At 54.4% G+C, this 24,823-nt stretch overlaps 1 protein-coding gene across 7 annotated transcripts; it reads right to left on the bottom strand.

Annotated features, from left to right (window-relative positions):
- Positions 1–11,862: 11,862 nt before the first annotated feature.
- Positions 11,863–21,512, bottom strand: CENPM (centromere protein M). 7 transcript variants are annotated; one of them, XM_005567124.4, is made up of 6 exons: positions 21,391–21,512; positions 20,789–20,868; positions 20,285–20,377; positions 18,957–19,036; positions 17,362–17,453; positions 11,863–12,311 (listed from the first exon to the last, which is right to left on the bottom strand). In XM_005567124.4, exons 1-6 carry the CDS (start codon positions 21,445–21,447, stop codon positions 12,171–12,173), a joined length of 543 nt encoding a protein of 180 aa, XP_005567181.1. In that variant the 5' UTR covers positions 21,448–21,512; the 3' UTR covers positions 11,863–12,170. The 7 variants fall into 7 exon arrangements, with proteins under 7 accessions (XP_005567181.1, XP_073859759.1, XP_015312607.1 ...); XM_074003658.1 differs by having other exon boundaries at positions 18,979–19,036; XM_074003656.1 differs by lacking the exon at positions 11,863–12,311 and adding an exon at positions 16,487–16,668.
- Positions 21,513–24,823: the final 3,311 nt, after the last annotated feature.

Raw genomic sequence — 24,823 nt, 5'->3', positions numbered from 1 at the left:
GTCCTCCTGCCCTTCCTGGACAGAGGCGGTTGGGGACATCAGACACCTGCTTTTTTTTTTGAAACGGAGTCTGGCTTTGTACAGTGGTGCAATCTCGGCTCACTGCAACTTCTGCCTCCCAGATTCAAGCGATTCTCCTGCCTCAGCCTCCCAAGTAGCTGGGATTACAGGCATGTGTCACCACGCCCGGCTAATTTTTGTATTTTTAACAGAGACGGGGTTTCACCATTTGGCCAGGCTGGTCTGGAACTCCTGACCTCAGGTGATCCACCCTCCTCGGCCTCCCAAAGTGCTGGGATTACAGGCGTGAGCCACAGTGCCCAGCCTGACATCAGACACTTGTACCAGTCCCAAGTAGCATGTGGGTCTGCCCCAAGGGAATTTCACACTTGTGCTGATGGGGGAAGACAGCCTCGCAGCAAGGGTACCGGCTCATGTCATCCTGGAAGGTGGGCTAGAAGGCTTCATGGAGGGGGTGATGGTGAAGTATTTGCCAGATGGAGTGAGGTCTAGGGAACAGATGGGGGTGAAGGCCAAAGGGGAGCAAATGCTTGGAGGCCCAAACAGGAAGTCCAGGGAGTGCTGGGACCAAAGGGCTGGACTGGGGCCTTATCTAGCACATTAGGGAGCTTGGACTGTGGCTGGAGGACACGAGGGAGCCACTGGGGCTTTGTGCAGAGAGTGCCCAGGAAGATCTGCCTATGAGCAAGGGACCTGTGACTGCAGTGGAGGGAAGCCTGCCCACACTGGCTCCTTTTCTCCAGGGCTGTGTGTCCTCTCCCGCTACCTCCGTCTCTCACTGCGGGTCTCTCCTGTCTATCTCTGCTCCCCAGTGTTTGGGGTCCCCAACTGTCTGTCACCCGTGTCTCAGACTGAGTCTGTCACCCGTGTCTCAGACTGAGTCTGTCACCCGTGTCTCAGACTGAGTCTCAGAATCACACACAAGCCCCCTCAGCCCTCCTGGTCACATGCTACCCCCTCCCCAGGGCCAGGGCTGGAGGGGCCTCAGGGAGCTCAGGGCTGGGAGCATGGGGTTAAATGCCATGCGTGCCACCCAGACCCCTAAGCACTCAGGGCTGGGGGAGCACAGTCAGAGGAGAAACTCAGGGGCTGGGGAGGGAGCTTGGGGGCAGAGGGAGACCCTGAGCAGCAGCGAGGGGGTAGGCACACACTCCAGGCAGAGGGCAGCAGGGGCTAAGACTTGGAGAGATGAAAGGGGAGCCTAAGCTGCTCTGGGGGCAGGCATGGCCACTGCCACAGGGGATGCTGGGATGGAGGAGGGAGCACCTGGGTTGCAGATGGGCAGGGCACCAGGCCCTGGGCAGTGCAGAACCTGGGGGTGTCTGGGTAGGAGAGAGATTCTGAGCCGTAACTGCAAGGGACCCTGTCTCTGGCACTGTGGCCCACATCCAGGACTGGTGGCCCAGAGCAGGGAATGATGCAGTGGCTGGCCATGGAGTGAGGGGAGCAAGGCCGGCCCCCAGGTTTCCAGCTTGGGAGACCCTGAAAGTTCACAAAGAACCCCAGTCAGCCAGCCCTGACTGGTGGGCACTGGCCCACCCCTCTCCATCCCCTGCACATGGGCCAGCAGCTCCCAGGCAGGAAGGTGTGGGCGGAGGGGAGCTGCAAAGGAGAAGTGGGGCTGGGGGCAGGTGTGGGTGAGCGTGGGTGTATGGTGATGTGGGCGTGGGGGCAGGTGTGGGTGAGAGTGTGTGTACGGTACAGGGATGGGGGACAGGAGCCTGGAGGGGAGCCAGGGCAGGGAAGGCCTCTCTGTGGGGCAGAGGAGTGGGGACAGAGCCAGAAGACTGAGCCATAGCCCTGCCACCCACACGCACATCCATCCCTGTTGGTGCTGCCATTACCCATTAGCGAGGGCTGCAGAGACCTGAGTACCAGGCGGCTCCTTTAGCCCTTGTGCCAGCCATGTTGGCAGGCTGAGGTTTGTGGGAACCCAGGAACAGGGAACCTGTCCCTGGAGAGGGTGGCTCAGTGAGGCCAGAGTCGGGAGAATTTACAGGAGTTAGGAGGAGGGGGCTTGCCTGCGCCAGGTCTTCGTTTCACAGTGGAAGCGCTGGCTACTCTGACCCCCAGCAGAGACTGGAGGAGGCTGCTCTCAAGGCCAGAGAGACTGGGAGGGCTAGAACCCACTGTCAGAGTTCCAGGGTCCCTCACCTTGGCCAGAGAGGGAGGCCAACTGCTAAGAGCAGCAGACGCAAATGAGACACCCACTCATGTGACACAGATGTTTGCTGGGCGCTTCCTATGTGCTGGGCCAGGTGCCGGGACAAAAGGCCTGCAGGATTCGTGTCTGTGTTGTGTGCAGGTGCCTGGCCTCACATGAACCTTTCCACTTGGGCCTGCTAAATGGGGTGGGGGGCTGCAGCAGGCCCTGTGTCGCTGCTTGGATGATAAAACAGTTAAGAGGAATTCACAGTCAGACCAATGTGGGGAATTAGTTTATTCTTCAATGTATTCTTTCTTCCCCCATAGCTTTTTCTTTTTTTTTTCTTTTGAGACGGAGTGCAGTGGCATGATCTCGGCTCACCGCAGCCTCTGCCTCCTGGGTTCAAGCGATTCTCCTGCTTCAGCCTCCTGAGTAGCTGGGATTATAGGCATGCGCCACCATGCCTGGCTAATTTTTTTTGTATTTTTAGTAGAAATGGGGTTTCATCATGCTAGCCAGGCTGGTCTGGAACTCCTGACCTCAAGTGATCCGCCCACCTTGGCCTACCAAAGTGCTGGGTTTACAGGCATCAGCCACCACACCCGGCGTCTTTTCTTTTTTTTTGAGACAGAGTTTCACTCTTTTTTTTTTTTTTTTGAGACGGAGTCTCACTCTGTCGCCCAGGCTGGAGTGCAGTGGCCGGATCTCAGCTCACTGCAAGCTCCGCCTTCCGGGTTCACGCCATTCTCCTGCCTCAGCCTCCCGAGTAGCTGGGACTACAGGCGCCCGCCGCCTCGCTCGGCTAATTTTTTGTATTTTTTAGTAGAGACGGGGTTTCACCATGTTAGCCAGGATAGTCTCGATCTCCTGACCTCGTGATCCACCCGTCTCGGCCTCCCAAAGTGCTGGGATTACAGGCTTGAGCCACCGCGCCCGGCGACAGAGTTTCACTCTTGTCGCCCAGGCTAGAATGCAGTGGTGCGATCTCGGCTCACTGCAACATCCAACTCCCAGGTTCAAGCGATTCTCCTGCCTCAGCCTCCTGAGAACGTGGGATTACAGGCACCTGCCACCATGCCTGGCTAATTTTTTGTATTTTTAGTAGAGTTGGGGTTTCGCCATGTTGGGGAGACTGGTCTCGAACTCCTGACCTCAGTTGATCTGCCAACTTTGGCCTCCCAAAGTGCTGGGATTACAGGCATGAGCCACCACCACCCCTGGCCTAATTTCTTTATTCGAGTCTTTTTTTTTTTTTGAGATGGAGTCTTGCTCTGTTGCCAGGCTGGAGTGCAATGGCACGATCTCGGCTCACTGCAACCTCCACCTCCCGGGTTCAAGTGATTCTTGTGCCTCAGTCATCTGAGTAGCTGGGACAACAGGCACGTGCCACCACGCCCGGCTAAGTTTTGCATTTTAGTAGAGACGGGGCTTCACCATCTCTACTGGTGATCATCTCTATTGGCCAGGCTGGTCTCGAACTCCTGGTCTCAAGCGACCTGCGCACCTCAGCCTCCCGAAGTGCTGGGATTACAGGTATGACCCACCGCGCCCGGCCACCATACTCTACTTTTAATTCACTGTATACTCTTTTTAAAAAGATAATTTGGGGCCGGGCACAGTGGCTTGAGCCTGTAATCCCAGCACTTTGGGAGGCCGAGACAGGCGGATCACGAGGTCAGGAGATCGAGACCATCCTGGCTAACACGGTGAAACCCCGTCTCTACTAAAAAAAAAATACAAAAAAAACTAGCCGGGCGAGGTGGTGGGCGCCTGTAGTCCCAGCTACTCGGGAGGCTGAGGCAGGAGAATGGCGTAAACCCAGGAGGCGGAGCTTGCAGTAAGCTGAGATCCGGCCACTGCACTCCAGCCTGGGTGACAGAGCGAGACTCTGTCTCAAAAAAAAAAAAAAAAAAAAGATAATTTGGGCCTGGTGCAGTGGCTCATGCCTGTAATCCCAACACTTTGGGAGACTGAGGCGGGTGGATCACCAGAAGTCAGGAGTTTGAGACTAGCCTGGTCAACATAGTGAAACCCTGTCTCTACAAGAAATTAAAAAAAAAAAAGAAAAAAAAATTAGCCGGGTGTCGTAAGGGGCGCCTGTAATCCTAGCTACTCGGGAGGCTGAGGCAGGAATTGTTTGAACCCAGAAGGCAGAGGTTACAGTGAGCTGAGGTTGTGCCACTGCACTCCAGCCTGGCTGACAGAGTGAGACCCCACCTTAGAAAAAATAAAATAACAAGATAGTTTGGGGTCTTCGGAGAGAAGGGGGTTTCTGTCGATTTTTGTGCCCCCAATTGTCCTGCAAACACCCTCACAAAGAGTCTGATGCAAGTACTATTAGGACATTTTCCAGATGAGAAAACAGAGGCTTCACGGGGCAAGGGCCTTCTCGAGATGAGCCAGCAGGTGGGAGGGGCCTACAGGGGGTCTGAGTCCACCTGACTGTGAAGCGTGGCGTGGGCCCTACGTGCTTCGGGGACAGGGTTGGGGAACGTGAGGGCACTCTGGGGATGGGACAAGCACAGTGTCACGGGGAGCAGTCCTTGGGGACAGAGAGGCCCAGCCCCCCAGATCTGGATGTGAAACTGCTCTGGGGCCTGGGATGCACTCTGTACTTCAAAATCAGTTTTCGTTATAATTATGCAGTAGTACCTAAACACGTGCTCAGGAAAAACCTGCAAACAATACAGAAGTCTGAGTGACAAAGGGCGTTTCCCCACGGTCCCCAGAGGGAGCCTCTGTTTTCCCTTGGGAGCCTTTCTTCACTGCCTCGTCCTGTGCCTTTGCCCCCTTGTGTAGGTGTATACAGAAACAGCTTTTCCCGTGTTCCAGGAATGGGGTCAGCAGTGGAGATGGCTCTGCTGGCTGGGTTGGGCCTGCAGGGCTTCGAGTCAGCTCTCTTCGCTCCATCTTGTCTCATGACACCACCAGGACCACCCCTTGTGGTTATTTCCTTTCCCTTCTCCTGTATTTAAAAGCCCCCACAAACAAGGACAATGCTACCAAGTACCTCTTGCTGGGGACAGGGGAAAGGACACAGTGTCGTGAGCCTCGGTTCATTGGGAGAGGGGCAGGAGTGGCCAGGGAATCAGTACAAAGTCCTGGTGAGGCCAGAGCAGTGTGACCCAGAGGCAGAGCCCTGGGAGTCCCCTGGTCCCCTTCCTCCCTGAACCCACACCAGGGGAGGGCAGGAGGCCATGCCCTTCCATGATGCAGTCACCGATCCTTGCCTGGGTCTTCATGGGCTGGAGCTGCCTCTCTTCCAGCCCCCCACTCCATGCACAAGTGCACACACACACACGCTCCTGCACTGTGGGCAGGAGTCTGGCCAGGGCACCCCAGCCACTCTCAGCATGGGCCCGGGATAGAGGACATGGCCCTCCATGTGAGAATAGAGAGCAGACTACAGTCCCTTAGCCACAAGGAGCAGAGCCCCCACCTCTTGGGGGCCAGGTGTGTGAAGTGGAAGGAGGCTGTAAGGCCAGGGTGGGCAGGGGGGAGAGGAGTAGGGGGCCCCCAGGGCCAACCTCCCAGGCCTTATTCAGGGTACCAACAGGAAGACCGTTGTGAACGCACAGGCCGACTCCTGTGCACATGCCTCCCTGTCACTCGCCACTCACTCACTTAGCACCTACCAGGCACCAGGAGCTGTTTTGGGTTCTGGGGAAATAGCAGGGAAGCAGAAAGGAAACCCAAACGGGACACAACATAGTGGGTGGGGAGGTAAGGAGTGCTGGGGAGAAAAAGTCAGAAGGGCGGGGTGCTGGAGGGTTATGGGTGCAATTTCACACAGGGGAGTCAGAGAAGGCCTGGGGGTTGGCGACCTCAGAACAGAGGACAGGGTAGAGCGATCCCCAAGGGTGTCTGGGGCAGGGAAGCAGACAAGGCCCAGTGACCAGGAAAAGGGCGGTGCACAAAGCATCTCCCTACCCAGCCAGCTCCTCCCTCAGCCCTGTGTGGGGCTGGCACGACTGGTCCCATTTTACAAAGAGGGAAAGCAGGCTAGAGAGCAAAGGGGCCCGCCAGGCAGCCCCTGAGCCTGCCACACTACACACCCCAGTGTGTCCTCTTCCTGTGTGTGGACAGCGGCAGGGAGAGGGGGTGGGGCTGAGGCCCAGGGGTCTGTGTCCTCACAGGGAGGCCGGCCAAGCATACTGGAGGAGGAGGGCTGGGGGACCCCTTGGGCCTGGCCAGCTCGCAGGGGCTCTAAGTACAGCTGGCATCCCCTTTGATGGAAGAGGGCGGTACAGGGAAGGCTGCCTCCTGTGCAGGTCTGGGGCTCTGGGAAGTACCCACCCACTCTCCCCCAGGAGCTGCCCTCAGCAGTCCCTGGTCCACAGCACCATACTCAGGTAGGACCCGCAGACTTAGGGTACATGACCTGGCAGCCCACCCCACTGTCTCCCTCAGCCCACAAGTGTGAGACTTTCTGTCACAGAGACTCTGCCTGTGTCCTTCTGGCCCCAAGGGACACTGGAGGGAAGGGGCTAAGCCAACAGAACCTTCCAGAAAAGGTCCCTTTGTGCTCCAGCCCTGCCAGCAGGCCTGGCCCAGCACCCCTGGTGTGTGTGGGTTGGGGGACAACTGTAACAGGGCGTTGTCTCAAGAACCCCCCGGCTCTCCTCGCCCACCAGCCTGCCAGCCTGCACCGAGCCACTGTCTGTGGAGGGTGAAAGGGCCGGCAGGGAGTCAGGCTCTTCAGTTTCTCTCCGAGCCTCACAAGACCTGAAGGGGGGGCAGGCAGTGGGGCTTGGAGAGGGAAGTGGGCTGCCCCAAGTCACACTGCAGATCGGCCACAGACCCCAAGTCGATGGGACCCAGAGGCTGGGCCTGTTCCCACTGCACCACTTCCCCTCTGCAGCCGGGCTGCTCCTGCCTCTGCTCACCAGGGGTGCAGGAGACAGGGGGCCCAGGCTGCAGAGCCCCTCCTTGCTAGGAAGGTCCTGCCTCCTTGGCAGGGATGGGAACACCATCAGATTGGGGCCAGGACACTCAGGCCTGGACCACTAGCCATGGAGAATGTGAACTCTCCGGGGTCCCAAGGACTGCTCATAGCCAGGTAGACTGAGGGGGACAAATGAGTGTGTGACCCCGAGTCAGCTCTACTCCTCTAAGAGTGGGGCCCAAACACCACCTTCCTTCCGGCTTATAGGAGCATGGATGAGGCAGCTTCCAGGCCCAGCTGAAGAGGCGCCACCTCCAGGAGCCTCAGCCCCCATTGCCAGCCTGTAGGCTGGGAATTCTTGTAGGGGGTTCTTGCCTGCCTTCAACAACGTCCTCCAATGTGACCACATCATGACCATGGCCACCCTGAGACATTTGACATTTGTTTAAAGCTTTATGTTCAAAATAATGGGCTTGAGGCCAGGAGTTTGAGACCAGCCTGGGCACCATAGCAAGACCCCATCTCTAAATAAATACATAAAATAGTGGCGTCTTCATTGCCAGTCCTCAACCAGCTAGGAAGAAAGGCATCAGTTAACCTGGTGGCATCCTACAGCTGAGGAACTGAGGCTTGCCAAGGGTGAGCGACCTGCCTGAGGTCACCCTACCAAGCAAGCAGCCAAGCCCAGCCGCTCCCATCTCCCTCCACCTCACCTCAGTACCAAGCACCAATTCCGGCACACACTGATCTTCCATTACTTCCCTCAGCCAAACTGTCTCCTGGACAATGCCACTGGGTCTCCAGATGGCACGAAGCAACCCCACTCTCTGGCCACCCATCCCCCGCCATCCAGGGACAGCAGGTCTGAGGGCACCTGCCTGCCATTTAAGTGTGGCTCAGCTCTGCTGTGAGGCAGGGGCAGGCCAGCCCCCAACTCTAGAGGGGAGGCCTCTTGGTTCCAGGGCCCCTGCCAAGCTCGGCTGGGAGCTGGCGGCAGTGACAGCATTGTGTTCCCCAGTGCTTGGAAGGTTCCCAGACCCTTGGCTGGAGAATGCAATGCCACTTCTCTTGTTAAATGGTACCAGGTGGCAAGGAAAATGTGGCACAGGGACCTGAGAGAGGGGCCCCATGCAGGCCTGGGGGGAGGGGGTGTGGGGGAAGGCCTCTCCTCCTGGTCACCAGTAAAAAGTGACATCCCAGAAGAGCAGGCAGGCTGCATCCACACTGCATTCCTCCCCTGCTTGGACCCCCATTCCACCAGCCCCCGCAAAGACCTACTCTAGCCTCCAGTTACCCTGCAAAGACACCCTTTCTGGACAAGGACAGAAGGGCCAAAGACAAGGTCATTCTCCGGGAAGGCGGGCCTTCCGGGCCTCTGCTGCTACTGCCCATCCCTTCAGGGACCAATGTGAAGGTTCCTCTAGCCTCTTCCTTCTGCCCTGGAGCCACCCCTCCTCCAGCACAGAGGCTGGCTTCCCCAACCGAGTGCCCGAGGGGCTTCTTGCTGCTGGGGAAGGCCTGCTTAGGGCCAGTGCCTGCACCACTCTGCTCCCACGCTAAGGGCCTCTGCCCTTGGCCTATCCTGCCACCCCCTGCCCTCTCACGATGCTCAGTGTTCTAGTGGTCTCATCCCGAGGCAGGAACCATGGCTTGCAGACTGCTGCTTTCTGGGGGTACACGGGCTGTCTCCACCTTCTGTATTCCAGCTCAGGGCTTGCCCAGTGGAGATGCCCAAACCCCTTTTTTTTGAGATGGAGTCTCTGTCACCCAGGCCAGAGTGCAGTGATGCAATTTCAGCTCACTGCAACCTCTGCCTCCTGGGTTCAAGTGATTCTCCTGCCTCAGTCTCCCAAGTAGCTGGGATTACAGGCACATGACACCAAGCCCAGCTAATTTTGTATTTTTAGTAGAGGCAGGGTTTCACTGTGTTGCTCAGGCCGGTCTCGAACTCCTGACCTCAAGTGATCTGCCCACCTCAGCCTCCCAAAGTGCTGGGATTACAGGTGTGAGCCACTACGCCCGGCCTTCAAACCTTTATTCAAGGATTAGGCACACAGAAAAACTGGAGAGAAGCAGAGGACTGGGGCTGGCTCTGCTGCCAGTTAGCTGTGTGACTGCGACACACTTCCCATGACAACGGTCTGTTTCATGAACTGTAAACTGGGGAAACATCATCTACCTCACAGGTCTGCTGTGTGAGAAGAGCTCTGTGAAGCATGACGTGCCCTGCAAATGTCAGGTGACATGTGGGGCCTCGACCGGAATCTACGTGGCTGAGGTCCTCAGCAGAGCCCAAGGGACTGCCAGGAAGTCAGGCAGGTGTCTACAAACCCTTACTGAGCACTAGGGGTGGGGCCCAAGCTAAGTTCCAGAAGGAACCTACAGAAAGGGGCAGACAGGGCCACATCCCCCGACACCTACGAGTTAGAAGGTGGCCCACCCCTCGGTGAAGGGCATGGGCCCAGCTGCAATGGTGACATCAAAGCAGAGAGGTCTTAGGCCAGCCGCAGTAACTCACACCTATAATCCCAGCACTTTGGGAGGCCGAGGCTAGCGGATCACCTGAGGTCGGGAATTTGAGACCAGCCTGACCAACATGGTGAAACGCCACGTCTACTAAAAATACAAAAATCAGCTGGGCATGGTGGTGCGCACCTGTAATCCCAGCACTCTGGGAGGCTGAGGCGGGCAGACCACCTGAGGTCGAGAGTTCAAGACCAGCCTGGCCAACATGGTGAAACCAGTCTCTACTAAAAATACAAAAATTAGCCAGGTTTGGTGGCAGGCGGCTGTAATCCTAGCTGCTCTGGAGGCTGAGGCAGGAGAATCGCTTGAACCAGGGAGCAGAGGTTGCAGTGAGTCGAGATCGCGCCACTGCACTCCAGCCTGGGTGACAGAGCGAGACTCCACCCCCATCAACCAAAAAAAAAAAAAAAAAAAAAAAAATGCAGAGAGGCCCCAAGGTGCTGGTGCAGTGCTGCCCAGGATTTCAACTGGGGTCCATCCTGAGGCCTGAGGCTGGTGGGCACTCCCTGGCGCACACAGGGTTAATGTGGGGAGGGCATTGTCACGTTCCAAGGGAGTCAGGACCCAGCTCTCTTCCTGAAGTTTCTCCCTCCAGACACCCCCTTCACCCACAAGCTCCCACGTGCCAAGCCCGCTCTGTGCAGTGGCAGGAGCTTTGACCCGGCTATGGGGTTTCTAGAGTCCAGTTCTGATGCCTCTACAATCTCCAATGAGACCCAAGGGAGAAGGAAAGCAACTGTCACTGCACAATCTCTCGCCATCAACCCCAAAACGAGACCTCCAGCCAGCTTCTCTTACTTTTTGCAAAGTTCTGACAGTGGTATAATTCCTAATTTGCACCAGTTTTTGAACTCTGCTGTGTGATTTCTTTTTTGGAGACAGTCTCCCTCTGTTGCACGGGCTAGAGTGCAGTGGCACGATCTCGGCTCACTGCAACCTCCGCCTCCCGGGTTCAAGCAATTTTCCCGCCCCAGTCTCCTAAGTAGCTGGGACTACAGGCGCAGGCTGCCACGCCTGGCTAATTTTTTGTATTTTAGTGGAGATAGGGTTTCACCGTGTTGCCCAGGCTAGTCACGAACTCCTGAGCTCAGGCAATCCGCCCGCCTCAGCTTCCCATGTGATTTCAAATAGTTACTGTTCACTGAGTACCTACCTAGCAAGGTGCAAGGCATTAACACATTATGAACACAGCAACCTACACACAGGCATTGGGGGGGGTCACACGGTCCCAGGCATGTCCCCCATCATCTCATTCAATCCTCACAATGTGACAAGGTGAGCAGAACATCTCCATTCACATGAGGAAACAGCTCCAAGAGGCAACAACCACGTTCTATGACAGCAGGGCCAGGAGGCGAGTCTGATTGGCTTCCTGAGTTCAAGCTCCCCTTACCCCGCCCCACTCTTTTTTTTTTTTGAGACAGAGTCTCACTCAGTCGCCCAGGCTGGAGTGCAGTGGCACGATCTCGGCTCACTGCAAGCTCTGCCTCCCAGGTTCACACCATTCTCGTGTCTCAGCCTCCCAAGAAGCTAGGACTACAGGCGCCCACCACCACACCTGGCTAATTTTTTTGTACTTTTAGTAGAGACAGGGTTTCACCGTGTTAGCCAGGATGGTCTTGATCTCCTGACCTTGTGATCTGCCCGCCTCTACCTCCCAAAGTGCTAGGATTACAGGCGTGAACCACCGCGCCCAGACTTTTTTTTTTTTTTTGAGACAGTCTCGCTCTGCTGCCCAGGCAGTGGCATGATCTCGGCTCAACACAACCTCCGCCTTCCAGGTTCAAGTGATTCTGCTTCAGCCTCCCGAGTAGCTGGGACTACAGGTCCGTGTCACCATGCCTGGCTGATTTTTATATTTTTAGTAGAGACAGGGTTTCACTATGTTGGCCAGGCTGGTCTCACTTTTTTTTTTTTTTTTTTTTTTGAGGTGGAGTCTCACTCTGTTGTCCAGGCTGGAGTGCAGTGGCGCAATCTCAGCTCACTGCAACCTCCGCCTCCCGGGTTCAAGTGATTCTCCTGCCTCAGCCTCCTAAGTAGCTGGGACTATAGGCACCCACCACCATGTCCAGCTAATTTTTGTATTTTTGTAGAGATGGGGTTTCACCATGTTGGCCAGGCTGGTCTCAAATCCCTGATCTCAAGTGATCCACCCACCTTGGCCTCCCAAAGTGTTGGTATTACAGGCGTGAGCCTCTGCACCCGGCCCACCCTGCCCTACTCTTTAATTGTTCTGAGTCAGTTTCCTTACCTATAAAGTGAATGAGACCAGTGATTTCTCAACTTTTTTTAGTCACAGACCTTTTATTCGAAGGAAACCTTAAATAGAGATGTAACACGCCAGCTGCTTAAAGACACAAGGCTCTGCAAGAGTGAGTGTGGGAGTGGGAGGGGGCTGGAGTCCCACCAGCTGGGCCCCCTCGCTGCTTCTGCCTAGCTCTCCCTGCTGGAGCACAGGTGCTACAGGGAACCTTCCCAACCACTGGAAGCTGAGCCTGGGCCTGTCAAGCCCTGACTGGACATCCTCAACAGAGAATGTTTATGGAGTCAGCATGAAGCCATGGGGAGAGGCAGCCCAGGGGCCAGTCGCCCTCACAGGTCCTCCAGGGAGGGGCCCTCAGAGCTTCTCAGCAGGGACAGCAGGTTCAGAGCTGAGACACCGGGCACGTGGCCAGCGCAGATCTGCAGCATGCGCACCAGGCGCTGCGCCATGGTGGCCCGAAAGCCTTCCACCTGCGGGGAGAGCAGAGAACAGCAGTGAGACAGAATGCAGTGGCTGGCCCTGCTCCCTTACTCAGAGCAGCTGCAGGGGCTGCCAGAGCAGGGCTGGGGGGGGGGACTCGGGGGTAGCTCAGGTCATCACTGCCCATCACAGCCATGCCCTCATTCATGCCACACCTCAGAGTAACTTCCAACTGCCTCAGCTTGCCCAAACCTTCAGACAACCTCCAGAGACATCCAGAGCCTGACCTCCTGCTCAAGAGGAAATGAAGGCTTAGCAAGGCTGGCTAGGTCGAACAAACTGTCAAGGATCACCCAGCTAGTGACTCCAGAGCTGCGCTCTGAACCAGGGCTGCCTCCAACCAATGCCCGGGCAGCTCGGGCCCCAGAGGCTCAAGACCAGGGAGCAGAAGATACTCACAGGGATGGGATGGAGGGAGGGAGAACGGGTGGCCCTCACCACAGATAAGGTGCCATCAAAAAGGAATGGGCCTGGGGGAGCTGTGGGGCCAGAGAGGGACAAGACTGCTCCAGGCCCGGGCACAGATGCTCTAGACATGTCTGCTGGAAGATCACGATGCTGGCCAGTGTCTTCCCCTGTCCCACATGTGGCCTCAGAAGCATCTTACCTTGTTTCCTCTCTAGCTGGGGGCAGGTTGGGGTGTCACCACCCACCCAAAGTAGAGACCAGGGTATCCTCAACTTCCCTGCTCTTACTCCCACCACTTGCTACCATGACCTCCTTGGTATTAGACCCAGCAGCAGCTTCTCAGTCCTCACCGCACTGGCGCTATTGACAGAGTCCACCACAGCTGTTTACTCCCTCCTTGAAACGCTTTTTCTGCCTGGCTCCCAGGCCCCCGCACTCACCCAGGGTTCCGCTCCCACACAGGCGGCTCCCTCGCCTTTGCCCAGCATCTACATGCTGGGGCTCCAGAGCTCGGTCCTTGGATCTCTTCTCCCACACTCAGTCCCCCGGTGACCTCGTCCAGTTCTGTGGCTTTAAAACCACCCAGTTGCTAATAACACCCAAATTACACCTCCAGGTCTTCCCTCTGAATGTCACACATGTATGCAGCTATTGACTTGATTTCTCCACCCAGGTGGCTAATAGACCCCTTAATCTTTGCATGCCAAAAGTAGAGCCCCTGAAGCCCCCAAAACCTGCTCCTCCTGCAGGCTTCCTTAGCTCAGCCAAAGACAACTCCATCCTTCCAGTCAGCTGGCAAAACCTTCAGAGTCAGCGAGGACTCCTCTTTCTCTCATGCCTCACATTCTGGCCACAGAGCAGTTGGCTGGCTCCATCCTAGAAGCAGCCAGTGTCAGAGACTATCCCACCATCCTTTTTCCTGGCCAGCACTGAGTCCATGCTTAACTCCCCTAGAAAGAGCCTCCAGGCCGGGCACGGTGGCTCACGCCTGTAATCCCAGCACTTTGGGAGGCTGAGGCGGGCGGATCAGGAGGTCAGGAGTTTGAGACCAGCCTGGCCAATATGGTGAAACCCCGTCTCTACTAAAAATACAAAAATTAGCCGGGCATGGTGGTGGGCGCCTGTAATCCCAGCTACTCGAGAGGCTGAGACAGAAGAATCACTTGAACCCCAGAAGCGGAGGTTGCAGTGAGCCGAGATCGCGCCATTGTACTCCAGCCTGGGCGGCAGAGCGAAAGTCTGCCTCAAAAAAAAAAAAAAAAAAAAGCCTCCAGACCTGTCTCTCTATTTCTGCCCTAGTTTCCCTTCAGCCCACTCTCCTCCCAGCAGCCAAAGGGGTTCATTTAAAACCCAAGTCAGGCCACATCCCTCCCTGGCCCTGAGCCCTCCAGCAGCTCCCGACCAGGCTCCACTGATCCAGCCCCACCATTCCTGATTTCTACACCCCAACCCGTCCTTTGCTGTTGTGCTGCAGCCACCCAGGCCTCCCTGCCAGACCTTGAGCACACCAGACAAGTCCCACACTCGACCCATGCACTTGCTGTTCTTCCTGCCACGAGGTATCTCCATGGCCTGCCCGCCTACTTCCTTCAGGTCTTTATTTATTTAAAAGTCCTGTTTGCAGGGGCGTTCCCTGGTCACCCTGCCTAACTCTTGCCTGTTTACCACCACCTGACATGCCACGCCTCTACTTTCCAGCACCTCATTTACCCTGTTTGTTTCCTTGACTAGAACAAAGCTGGGGCTTTTTTTGTTTTGTTTTGAGACAGAGTCTCGCTTTGTCACCCAGGCTGGAGTGCAGTGGCGCCATCTTGGCTCACTGCAACTTCTGCCTCCCAGGTTCAAGCGATTCTTGTGCCTCAGTCCCCTGAGTAGCTGGGATTACAGGAGCGTGCCACCATGCCCAGCTAATTTTTGTATTTTTAGTAAAGACTGGGTTTCACCATGTTGGCCAGGCTGGTCTCAAACTCCTGACCTCAGGTGATCCTCCCACGTCGGCCTCCCTGGGATTAGAGGCGTGAGCTATAGTGCCCAGCAGGAAGCTGAGGTTTTTGACTGTTTTGTTCCGTGCTGTGTCCCTGGAGCCTAGAACAGTGCTTGGCACCACAGAAACTCAGGAAGTGTTAATAAATCCTCTCACTCTAAGTTTGGTGGACTTTGTTCCCAAAATCTATCTCCAGGTCCACAACTTGCCTCTTGCAGCAGCCTTGACCCAGCCTCCTGCCTCTGGCCAGGCTTCCTCCAATCCACGTCACTCCAGAGACATGACCCAAATGCCCAGGTCTGACCACAGTCATGACTTTGCCCATGACATCCAGGAAGAAATGACCTAATTCTACCACCAGGCTCCCAAAGCTCAGCAAATCCTTCTGCTGTTGCGTGTGTTACATGTCTGCTTATTTCATGAGATTCTGAGAGGGGAGGGCCAATATCTGAGCCATTTGTGTTCCCAGGGCCCAGCACAGAGCCCTACCAGCAGACCTAGGCAGTTATCTCACTGGGCCAATCATACACCTTCCTGTATTTCCTCATCAATGAAACGGGGCTGGTAATTCCTGCCATGCAAAGGCCTCAAGATATATGGTGGGGCTCAAACTCAATTATTCAGAAGAGTGTTCTAAAGAGGACAACACCAGCATGAAGAGGGAGGCCTGTTCAAACCCTGGGCGCTCCATCTGAGGGATGCAGGCCTATGTTCTGAGCAGGCATTTCTGCAGCTCCTGCTGCAGCTAGAACCAGGCTGGGGCCTCCTGCTTCCTGCCCAGGTCATGAAAGAACCCAGGACCTGGTCTGGCCCGCCACCTCATGGCCACAGACAGAATTGCACCACTTGTCACAAGGTGAGCAGGCACCATTGTCCCCCACCAGCACCTGAACTATGGAGCAAAGATCGTGATTCCCCTTTAGAGATGAGAAAACTAATGCTCTGTGGCAGGCAAAGTGACCTAATCAAGGTCACATGGTCAGCAGGCTAGGAAAGGAGAACAGCTGGCTCTACCCCTCACTCATGAGCTGTGTGACCCTGAGCAAGTCACCTCGTCTCTCTGGGAGGAAAGCCTGGCAGGTGAAGGCACTTCAGGTGTGCCCAGGCCTCAGGGTCCCATCTATGAGATCAGAGTGCTGGTCTGGTCAGGCGCTCGAAAAGTAGTCATCAAATAGGAAAACAAATGCATGAGTCAAGTGTGTATCGTGATCGATGCATCGACTGAGGGGCAGGCCTAACGGCTGCTGCCACATGATGAGACCTGCCCAATCCTAATGTGATATGAAAACATCCCCATTTCTACGGTGACAGCCACAGACTGCTATCCTCTGAATTCTGCCCTTAGACCAGAGGAGTGCCGAAACTAGGATAAGGGACCCCGGTCTAGACAGTGGCAACAGATTGGTGGTGACAGATCGTGTGCTCACTCGGTTCTCCCTGCATTTCATCACTTTGCTTTTGGTAACAGGCACAAGACCCAGAACAGAGCAGAAACACAACTCTTCAAAATGTATCTCAAAACCAATGAATAGGTTTCCAAAGGAATGGAGCAGGCCTGGCGCGTGGGTGTGGCAGTGTGGGCCCTGGGGCCCCTCAGTAGACCCCTCGGGGGGAGCACATCAACTCCTGCTGAGGCCTCTGTAGCAAAAAGTCATCAGGATTTATCCTGCATAAAAAGGGGCTAAAGGCCAGGCGCGGTGGCTCATGCCTGTAATCCCAGCACTTTGGGAGGCTAAAGTGGGAGGATCGCTTGAGGCCAGGAGTTCAAGACCAGTGTGGGGAACACAGCAAGACCTCATCTCTACATTAAAAAGTAAATAAATAAATAAATACTTAGCTAGGTGTGGTGGTGCACGCTTGTAGTCCTAGTTACTCAGTAGGCTGAGGTGGGAGGTTCACTTGAGCCCAGGAGCTCGAGTCTGCAGTGAGCCATGATCACACCACTGCACTCCAGCCTGGGCAACAGAGCAATATCTTATCTAAAACAACAACAACAACAACAAAAAGGCTACTTTCCTACCCCTCATGATTAGTTACACCTTGTGGGAAACACCAATAGAATCCAGTCGGGGCAGAACACCCTACATATCCATCCAACCATCTACCCGCCCACCCAACAAACATCCCTACCGCCTGCTGGGTACCCTGGCTTGGGATGGGACTAGACAAGGTCTGAAATACAGAGAGTTAAGGCCAAATCAGGCATTCTGACTCCCAGGGGACACAAGGATGCACCAGGTAATGAGACGGACATACGCCTGGCCTCAATCATTTACACCCCAGCAGGAGAGGAGACTCACAGATACATACACGTAAGACTTAGTTATAACTAAGCATGCAGAAACTCAGCAAAAGGAAAAGCAGGGCAGCACGTGCTAGAGCCTGGCATATAAGATGCACTCCAGATGAAAGCCCATCACCCCCGCTTCACACCTGTGTACTCCAAGGCTCAGGGTGACCTGCCCAGGTCACAGCCAGTAAACAGAAACGTCAGGACTCAAACCAGGATCCTGTCTCCCTCCACTTCAGAAGCTGCCTCGCTCGGATACTGAGTCCTTCGATAACCGCTCCCGACGTGCCCACTGTGTGCTGACCACCCTTTCCCCGCACCCGAGTGTAGTGTTGGTCTCTGTGATCAGCATGCTCACCTCCAGGTCACAGTAGAGCAGGGGGCTTTGGTAGGTGTGGGCCAGCTTCACCACGGTGTGCCGGTGAATGCTGCAGTGGCTCTCCCGCCCAGCTGGAAAGAAGTCATGAGTGCTATAGCTGCAATCTCTACCTTCCTGGCTGGAATTCAGGAAGTGCTGGGCAGAGTCCCTCACTTCCCCACTCTTTGGCTCAGTTTCTTTCTATTCTGAGGGTGACAGTCCTATTCTACTTTCTTTTCTAGGTAGTCAAGAATATCAAATTAGACAATGAAGATAATAATAGCTCCTACCCCACTGAGTCACTCTAGAATCAGTGAGTTGACATCTAGAAATTGCTTGGCCTGCATTTGCTCATCAAAGCTTCTTGAGAATTATCTGTGCCGTGCCAGGCGCTCTGCTCAAGGAGCTAACAGTTCAGCTGGAAGGGCAGACAGGTCAGACACCTCATGCATGCCGCAGAGACACCAGGGCTGAGTTTTGAGGTATTTGTAGGGGTTAGCAAGATAAAGAAGAGGAAACGTATTTGAGAGCAGCCTAGAGTAAACAAAAAGAGACGGGCCGGCTGGGTGCGGTGGCTCACGCCTGTAATCCCACCACTTTGGGAGGCCGAGGCGGGCGGATACCTGAAGTCAGGAGTTCAAGACTAGCCTGGCCAACATGGAGAAACCCCATCTATACTAAAATACAAAAATTAGCTGGGCATGATGGCGGGTGCCTGAAATCCCAGCTATTCGGGAGGCTAAGATGGGAGAATCGCTTGAACCCCGGAGACGGTGGTTGCACTGAGCCGAGATCATGCCACAGCACTCTAGCCTGGGCAGCTGAGCAAGACTCCAACTCAAAAAAAAAAAAGGTTGGGCCCTGCAACAGGACTTACCTAGGTGTGAACCTTGGCTCTACCACTTTTTATCTCTTTTTATCTAGGGGCCTTGGGCAACTTAACCTCATGACTCTAAAACGGAGGTAATAATACCTACCTCAAACATTAATATGAAAACAAAGCAATTACAGTGTCTGCCTCACAGTGAGAGCTCAAAAGAGGTTAGCCATTATTATTTTCACTGTTAATATTACAAAGTCTCAGGAACAGCAGCTGACCCAGAGAAGGAGAGTAACCGGAGATGAGACCAGCCCAGAAGGCAGACGCCAAACTGCAAAGTGCTTTGTGTCTTTAGAGTTTGGATTTTACTGAAAGCCACAGGCAACCACTAGGCAACTCCAAGCAACAGCAGAGTTATCTGCTCAGATTCACTCTTACGCTGACAACAGGTCAGATTCCAAAGTATGTGTATATATGTTCTTTCGGTTTTTAAATTTAACTTTTAAGTTCCGGGGTACATGTGCAGATTTGTTATGTAGGTAAACTTGTGTCATCGGGTTTGTTGTACAGATTGTCACCCAGGTATTAAGCCTAGTACCCATTAGTTATTTTTCCTGATCTTCTCCTTTCTCCTGCCCTCCATCCTCTGATAGGCCCCAGTGTGTGTAAAATACATGTTCTTTCCATCACCCAGGGTGCCTCAGCGAGAAGCCTATCCCCGCCCCAGCTTTCCCTTGGCTGGGGGTGGGCGGTAACAGGCGAAGGACGTACTTACCACCTGTGGCAAGGAAACACACCTTCCCCAAGAAGAAGCTGGCATCCACATGGCGCAGGGACTCCTCGGTGTTCTGGAGGCTAGGGTGGCCAGGCCAGAGTGAGAAAACACACCAGAGAACAAAACTTTACAACAGAGAAGGCAGAAGCCCTTGCTTCTCTGATCCTAGAGGCCAGAGAATGACAAGAGGGTGACATTCTCTGGAGAAATACTTTGTCCTTTTTTTGGGGGGGGGATGGAGTTTCACTGTCACCCAGGCTGGAATGCAGTAGTGTGATCTTGGCTCACTGCAATGTCCACCTCCTAGGTTCAAGTGATTCTCCTGCCTCAGCCTCCTGAGTAGCTGGGATTACAGGTGCATGCCACCACGCTCAGCTAGTTTTTGTATTTTTAGTAGAGACACGGTTTGCCATGTTGGCCAGGCTAGTCTCAAACTCCTGACCTCAAGCGATCCACCGGTCTCGGTCTCCCAAAGTGGCATGAGCCACCATGCCCCATTATGTCCTTTAATGTTTTTTAAAAATAATTTCAACTTTTATTTTAGATTCAGGGGGTACATGTACAGGTTTATTACATGGGTATACCATGTGATGCTGAGGCTTGGGGTACAAATGATCCCATCACCAGGTACTGAGCATAGGACCTAATAGTTTTTCAACCGTTGCCCCCTCCCTCCTTCCCTGCTCTAGTAGTCCCCAATGTCTATTGTTGCCATCTTTGTGTCCATGAGGACCCCATGTTTAGCCCCCACTTACAAGTGAGAACATGTAGTACTTGATTTTCTGCTCCTGTGTTAATTCACTTAGCATAATGGCCTCCAGCTGCATCCAGGTTGCTGCAAAGGTTATGCTTTCGTTCTTTATTATAGGTGGACTTTAATTTTTTTTTGAGACAGAGTCTCGCTTTGTTGCCCAGGCTGGAGTGCAGTGGCCCGATCTTGGCTCACTGCAACCTCCACCTCCTGGGTTCAAGCAATTCTGCCTCAGCCTCCCGAGTAGCTGAGACTACAGGCGCAAGCCACCACGCCCGGCTAATGTTTTGCATTTTAGTAGAGACGGGGTTTCACCGTGTTGCCCTGGCTGGTCTCAGGCAATCTGCCCACCTCGGCCTCCCAAAGTGCTGAGATTACAGGTGTGAGCCACTGTGCCTGGCCGTTGTCTTTTAAACACTGTGCACTGGCCACTGCCTCCTCTTTCCTCACCCTATAGGATTGACCTCAGACAGCCTCTCCCATCCTCACCACTTCCATCACAAGTTAGGTCACTCTCCCAGCACAGTTCTGAGCCAGGCCTGCCTAAGCCCTGACTGCCCCTTCCTCTGGCTCTCACCTGTATTTGCTGTGAAGATTAACCACAAACACGATCAGGTCAATTCGTGGCCGATTCACACTGGAGGGCAAAGGGAGGGACTTTGCCAAGTGGCTGAAAAACAGGAAATTGCAGGACTCAAGATAACCGTACCGCCTTCACAGCGACCGTTTAAATGGTGCCCTTCATGGGGAAAGAGGCCGTCAAGGGTTCCCCACCTCATCCTAGCCACCCGAGGCTCTTGCGGCCACAACTCCTTGGGCCAGCACAGAGGCAGGACTCGGCCGGTCCTATTCACATTACTCCTGTCTGATTCCCTCTGCCAGAAAGGGCCTCTGTTTAGTCACCACCTCGGCAAGGGGAGGTTGGGATATAAGACGGCATGGGCCTAGCCAGCTACGCTGCATGCTGGGAGAAGGACCAGCCTCAGAGGAGGGGGCGCTGGGCTTCGGGGTTTAGCAGCTAGGACTGAATCCCTCTGGAGTGAGAGACACGTGGGCCCAGGCCACAGCCGCGGCTACTTACACCTTCAGCTCGGAGGCGCAGTCCTCCTTGAGCATCGAGTCCGCCAGCTGCTGCAGAAGAGCATCCTCCGTGCCTACCAGCTGCGCAGGGAGAGAGAGCGGACCGTCGAGCCAGAGGCACAGCAACCCCTGGGGAGGGCCTGGCCCTTCGACCCACTCCCGGGGAGATCGGGCCGCCGCCAGCAGGCGGCTCCGAGGACATTTCCCGAGAAGTGGACCCCGCGATGCGGCACAGGCTGGGGTCCTGAGGTTTGGACCCGCTGCAGGCCTGTGGGCACCGCACTCTCTACTACCCGATCCTCGTTTAGACCGCCGGCCTCTCCAGGAAGCCAGACCCCCAGACGCGGAAAAACCAAATCCAGGCGCGGGAACCCGCTAATCAGAAGATGGGAAGGGCCCGCCGAGCACCTATTGGTGAGTGCGTCTCTCAACCTTAGAGAGCGGCTACTCCGATTGGTTCAGAGCGTGGCTCTCCGCCTTTTCCCCGTCCCGCTACGGTAGCGCTCACTGGCTCGGCGCCTTAGGGAGCTCAGTTGACCTAGTGGCTGAAGCGCCGCCCAGGAGGTAAAGGCCGGCGGGGGAAGCGGGGCCGCCGGCACCTACCAAGATGGTGGCCGTGTTCAGGCTGGGCAGTTTGTCCAGCGGCCTCAACACCGACATCACAGCCTCAAGGCCGACCGCCGCTCCTGCTGTGCGCGCCGATCTTTCAAACCGCCCTGAGTCCCGCCCCTAGAGCGCGGCCTGGGGGCACGTACCTCCTTATAGGCGGGGCTTCGCGGGACGGGACTGGGCCTCTTAAAGGAACCGAACGTTTATCTCCTTTTCTGAGGGGCATTCCAGCACCACCCGCGGAACACGTGGTGGACAGGCCTTTTGTTCCATGCTCCACAGTAAGCAGATTTGTAGTGATTTCTTTGTACACTTTCGTTCATTCATGCTCATACACAGTACTTTTTTTTTTTTTTTTTTGAGACGGAGTCTCGCTCTGGGGCCCAGACAGGAGTGCAATGTGCGCGATTTCTGTTCACTACAACCTCTGCCTCCTGGGTTTAAGCGATTCTCCTGCCTCAGCCTCCAGAGGAGCTGGGATTACAGGCGTGCGTCACCACGCCTGATTTATTTTTGTATTTTTAGTAAAGATGGGATTTCCCCAGCTTGCCCAGGCTAGTCTCAAACTCCTGGCCTCAAGTGATCCTCGTGCCTCGGCCTCCTGAAGTGCTGAGATTACAGACGTGAGCCACCGTGCCTGGCCTTTTTTTTTTTTTTTGAGTTGGAGTGTCACTCTGTTGCCCAGGCTGGAGTATAGTGACATGATCATAGCTCACTACAGCTTCAAACTCCTGGGCTCAAGTAATCTTCCTGGCTTAGCCTCCTGAGTAGCTGGAACTACAGGCAAGTGCCACCAAGCGGATCTGGCCATGTTGCCCGGGCGGCTCTTAAACTACTGGCCTCAAGCAGTCCTCCTGCTTCAGCCTCCTGAATAGCTGGGACTACCGATGCACATCTGCAGGCCCTGCCAATTTACTGCTTTTATAGCGAGTGGTGAGCATGCTGTTCTTTGTCGGGTGGGAGACTTTAGCTCATCTTTCAAGGTTCCTTGCTGCAAACGCAGCCTGGGTACAGAGCTGTCGGGGTCTTGCTTTCTTGGCATACCCAGCAAGAACATGCAGGGACGCCCAGGGCCCATTGCGAACTGGTTCTCCCAACAGTTATATAGTAACTTGTTAATTGTCTCTCCATCTAAAATGTAAGAAACAAGCAGTTAGAGACTTTGTCACTTTGTATGTCCAGCACTCTAAAAGTGCCTGGTATGTCATAGTTAATAAATATTTGTTGAGTGAATGGATGGATTACATTCATCCATTCATTCTCAGCAGTCATTTATTCATCATTTCCTATGCCCAGACGCAATGCCCGGCCCTGGGAAGACAGTTGAATCAGACATTATTCATTAACTTAGTGTGATGAGGATGGGATAGACAATGATGACAGTGTGCTCATTGTTGTAATATCTGGGAGAGCAGAGACACTGTCTAGCCTAAATCCTTCAAACTGCAGACTAAACTAACTATGTCTTGCTTGGAAAGATCAGGAAGTAAATGGCCCCGTAGAACCCTTGCCCTCAGCACAGATAGGGCTTTGATTCCTCATGGCATGGGATGTGGAGAGGACTTCCTGAAAATCAAGTAGTAGTAGGCACTATGACAAGAAAATAAAGCAAGCTGAACACCGTGGCTCACGCTTGTAACCCAGCACTTTGGGAGACTGAGGCGGGTGAATCACTTGAGTCTGGGAGTTTGAGGCCAGCCTAGGCAATATAGTGAGACCTCATCTCTGCAAAAAAAAAATTTTAGATTAGCTGAGCAGGCTGGGCACGGTGGTTCACGCCTGTAATCCTAGCATTTTGGGAGGCTGAGGCAGGCGGATCACCTGACATCAGGAGTTCGAGACCAGCCTGACCAGCATGGAGAAACCCCGTCTGTACTACTAAAAATACAAAATTAGCGGGACGTGGTGGTGCATGCCTGTAATCCCAGCTACCTGGGAGGCTGTGGCAGGAGAATCGCTTGAACTCGGGAGGCAGAAGTTGCAGTGAGCTGAGATTGCACCATTGCACTCCAGCCTGGGCAACAAGAGCGAAACTCCATCTCAAAAATAATAATAATAGGCCGGGCGTGGTGGCTCACACCTGTAATTCCAGCACTTTGGGAGGCTGAGGCAGGCAGATCACAAGGTCAGGAGACTGAGACCATCCTGGCCAACATGGTGAAACCCTATGTCTACTAAAAATACAAAAATTAACTGGGTGCGGTGGCTCATGCCTGTAATCCCAGCACTTTGGGAGGCCAAGGTGGGCAGATCACGAGGTCAGGAGTTCAAGATCAGCCTGGCCAACATGGTGAAACCCCATCTCTACTAAAAATACAAAAATTAGCTGGGCATGGTGGCACGTCCCTGTAATCCCAGCTACTTGGGAGGCTGAGGCAGGAGAATCGCTTGAACCCAGGAGGCGGAGGTTGCGGTAAGCCAAGACCGCGCTACTGCCCTCCAGCCTGGCCGCAGAGCGAGACTGTCTCAAAACAAAACAAAACAACAAAAAAGCAAAAATTAGCTGGGCGTGGAGGTGTGTGCCTGTAATCCTAGCTACTCAGAGGCTGAGGCAGGAGGCTGAGGCAGGAGGCTGAGGCAGGAAAATCGCTTGAACCAGGGAGTCAAGAGGTTGCAGTGGGCCAAGATGGCACCGGTGCACTCCAGCCTGGTGACAGAGCGAGGCTCCGTCTCAAAAAAAAATAAAATAAAATAATAATTTAAAAAATTATTATAAATAAATAACATTAGCTGAGCATGGTGGTATGCACCTTTGGTTCCAATTACTCAGAAGGCTGAGGTGGGAGAATCACTTGAACCGGGGAGGCAGACGTTGCAGTGAGCCCAGATCATGCCACTGCACTTCAGCCTGGGTGACAGAGTGAGACCCTGTCTCGAAAAAAAAAAAAAAAAAAAAAAAAAGCGGGGCACAGTGGTTCTCGCCTGTAATCCCAGCACTCAGCACTTTGGGAGGCCAAGGCAGGTGGATCACCTGAGGTCAGGAGTTCAAGACCAGCCTGACTAACATGGTGAAACCCCGTCTCCACTGAAAATACAAAATTAGCCAGGTGTGGTGGCGCTTGCCTGCAATCCCAGCTACTTGGGAGGCTGAGGCAGCAGAATTGCTTGAACCTGGGAGGTGGAGGTTGCAGTGAGCTGAGATTATGCCAATGTACTCTGGCCTAGGCAACAAGAGTGAAACTCTATCACACACAAAAAAACAAAAAACAAACAAACAAATTAGCCGGGTGTGGTGGTGGTGACAGGCGCCTATAATCCCAGCTACTTACTTGGGAGGCTGAGGCAGGAGAATTGCTTGAACCTGGGAGGTGTAGGTTGCAGTGAGCCGAGATCGCACCACTGCACTCCAGCATGGGCGACAGTGCGGGACTCCATCTCAAAAAAAAAAAAAAAAAAGAAGGCCGGGCGTGGTGGCTCAAGCCTGTAA

Source organism: Macaca fascicularis, chromosome 10 (assembly GCF_037993035.2).
Source record: "Macaca fascicularis isolate 582-1 chromosome 10, T2T-MFA8v1.1".
Classification (NCBI taxonomy): Eukaryota; Metazoa; Chordata; class Mammalia; order Primates; family Cercopithecidae; genus Macaca; species Macaca fascicularis.
The sequence above is the reverse complement of the archived record's forward strand: the minus strand, read 5'-3'. Positions and strand labels throughout refer to the sequence as shown.

Coding starts and splice junctions, on each gene's coding strand:
- CENPM (XM_005567124.4), bottom strand. CDS start 21,447: ATGTCGGTGTTGAGGCCGCTGGACAAACTGCCCAGCCTGAACACGGCC. Junction 20,378..20,788: donor TGCGCCTCCGAGCTGAAGGT/GTAAGTAGCCGC, acceptor CCTGTTTTTCAG/CCACTTGGCAAAGTCCCTCC. Junction 17,454..18,956: donor GTGTTTCCTTGCCACAGGTG/GTAAGTACGTCC, acceptor ACTTCTTTCCAG/CTGGGCGGGAGAGCCACTGC.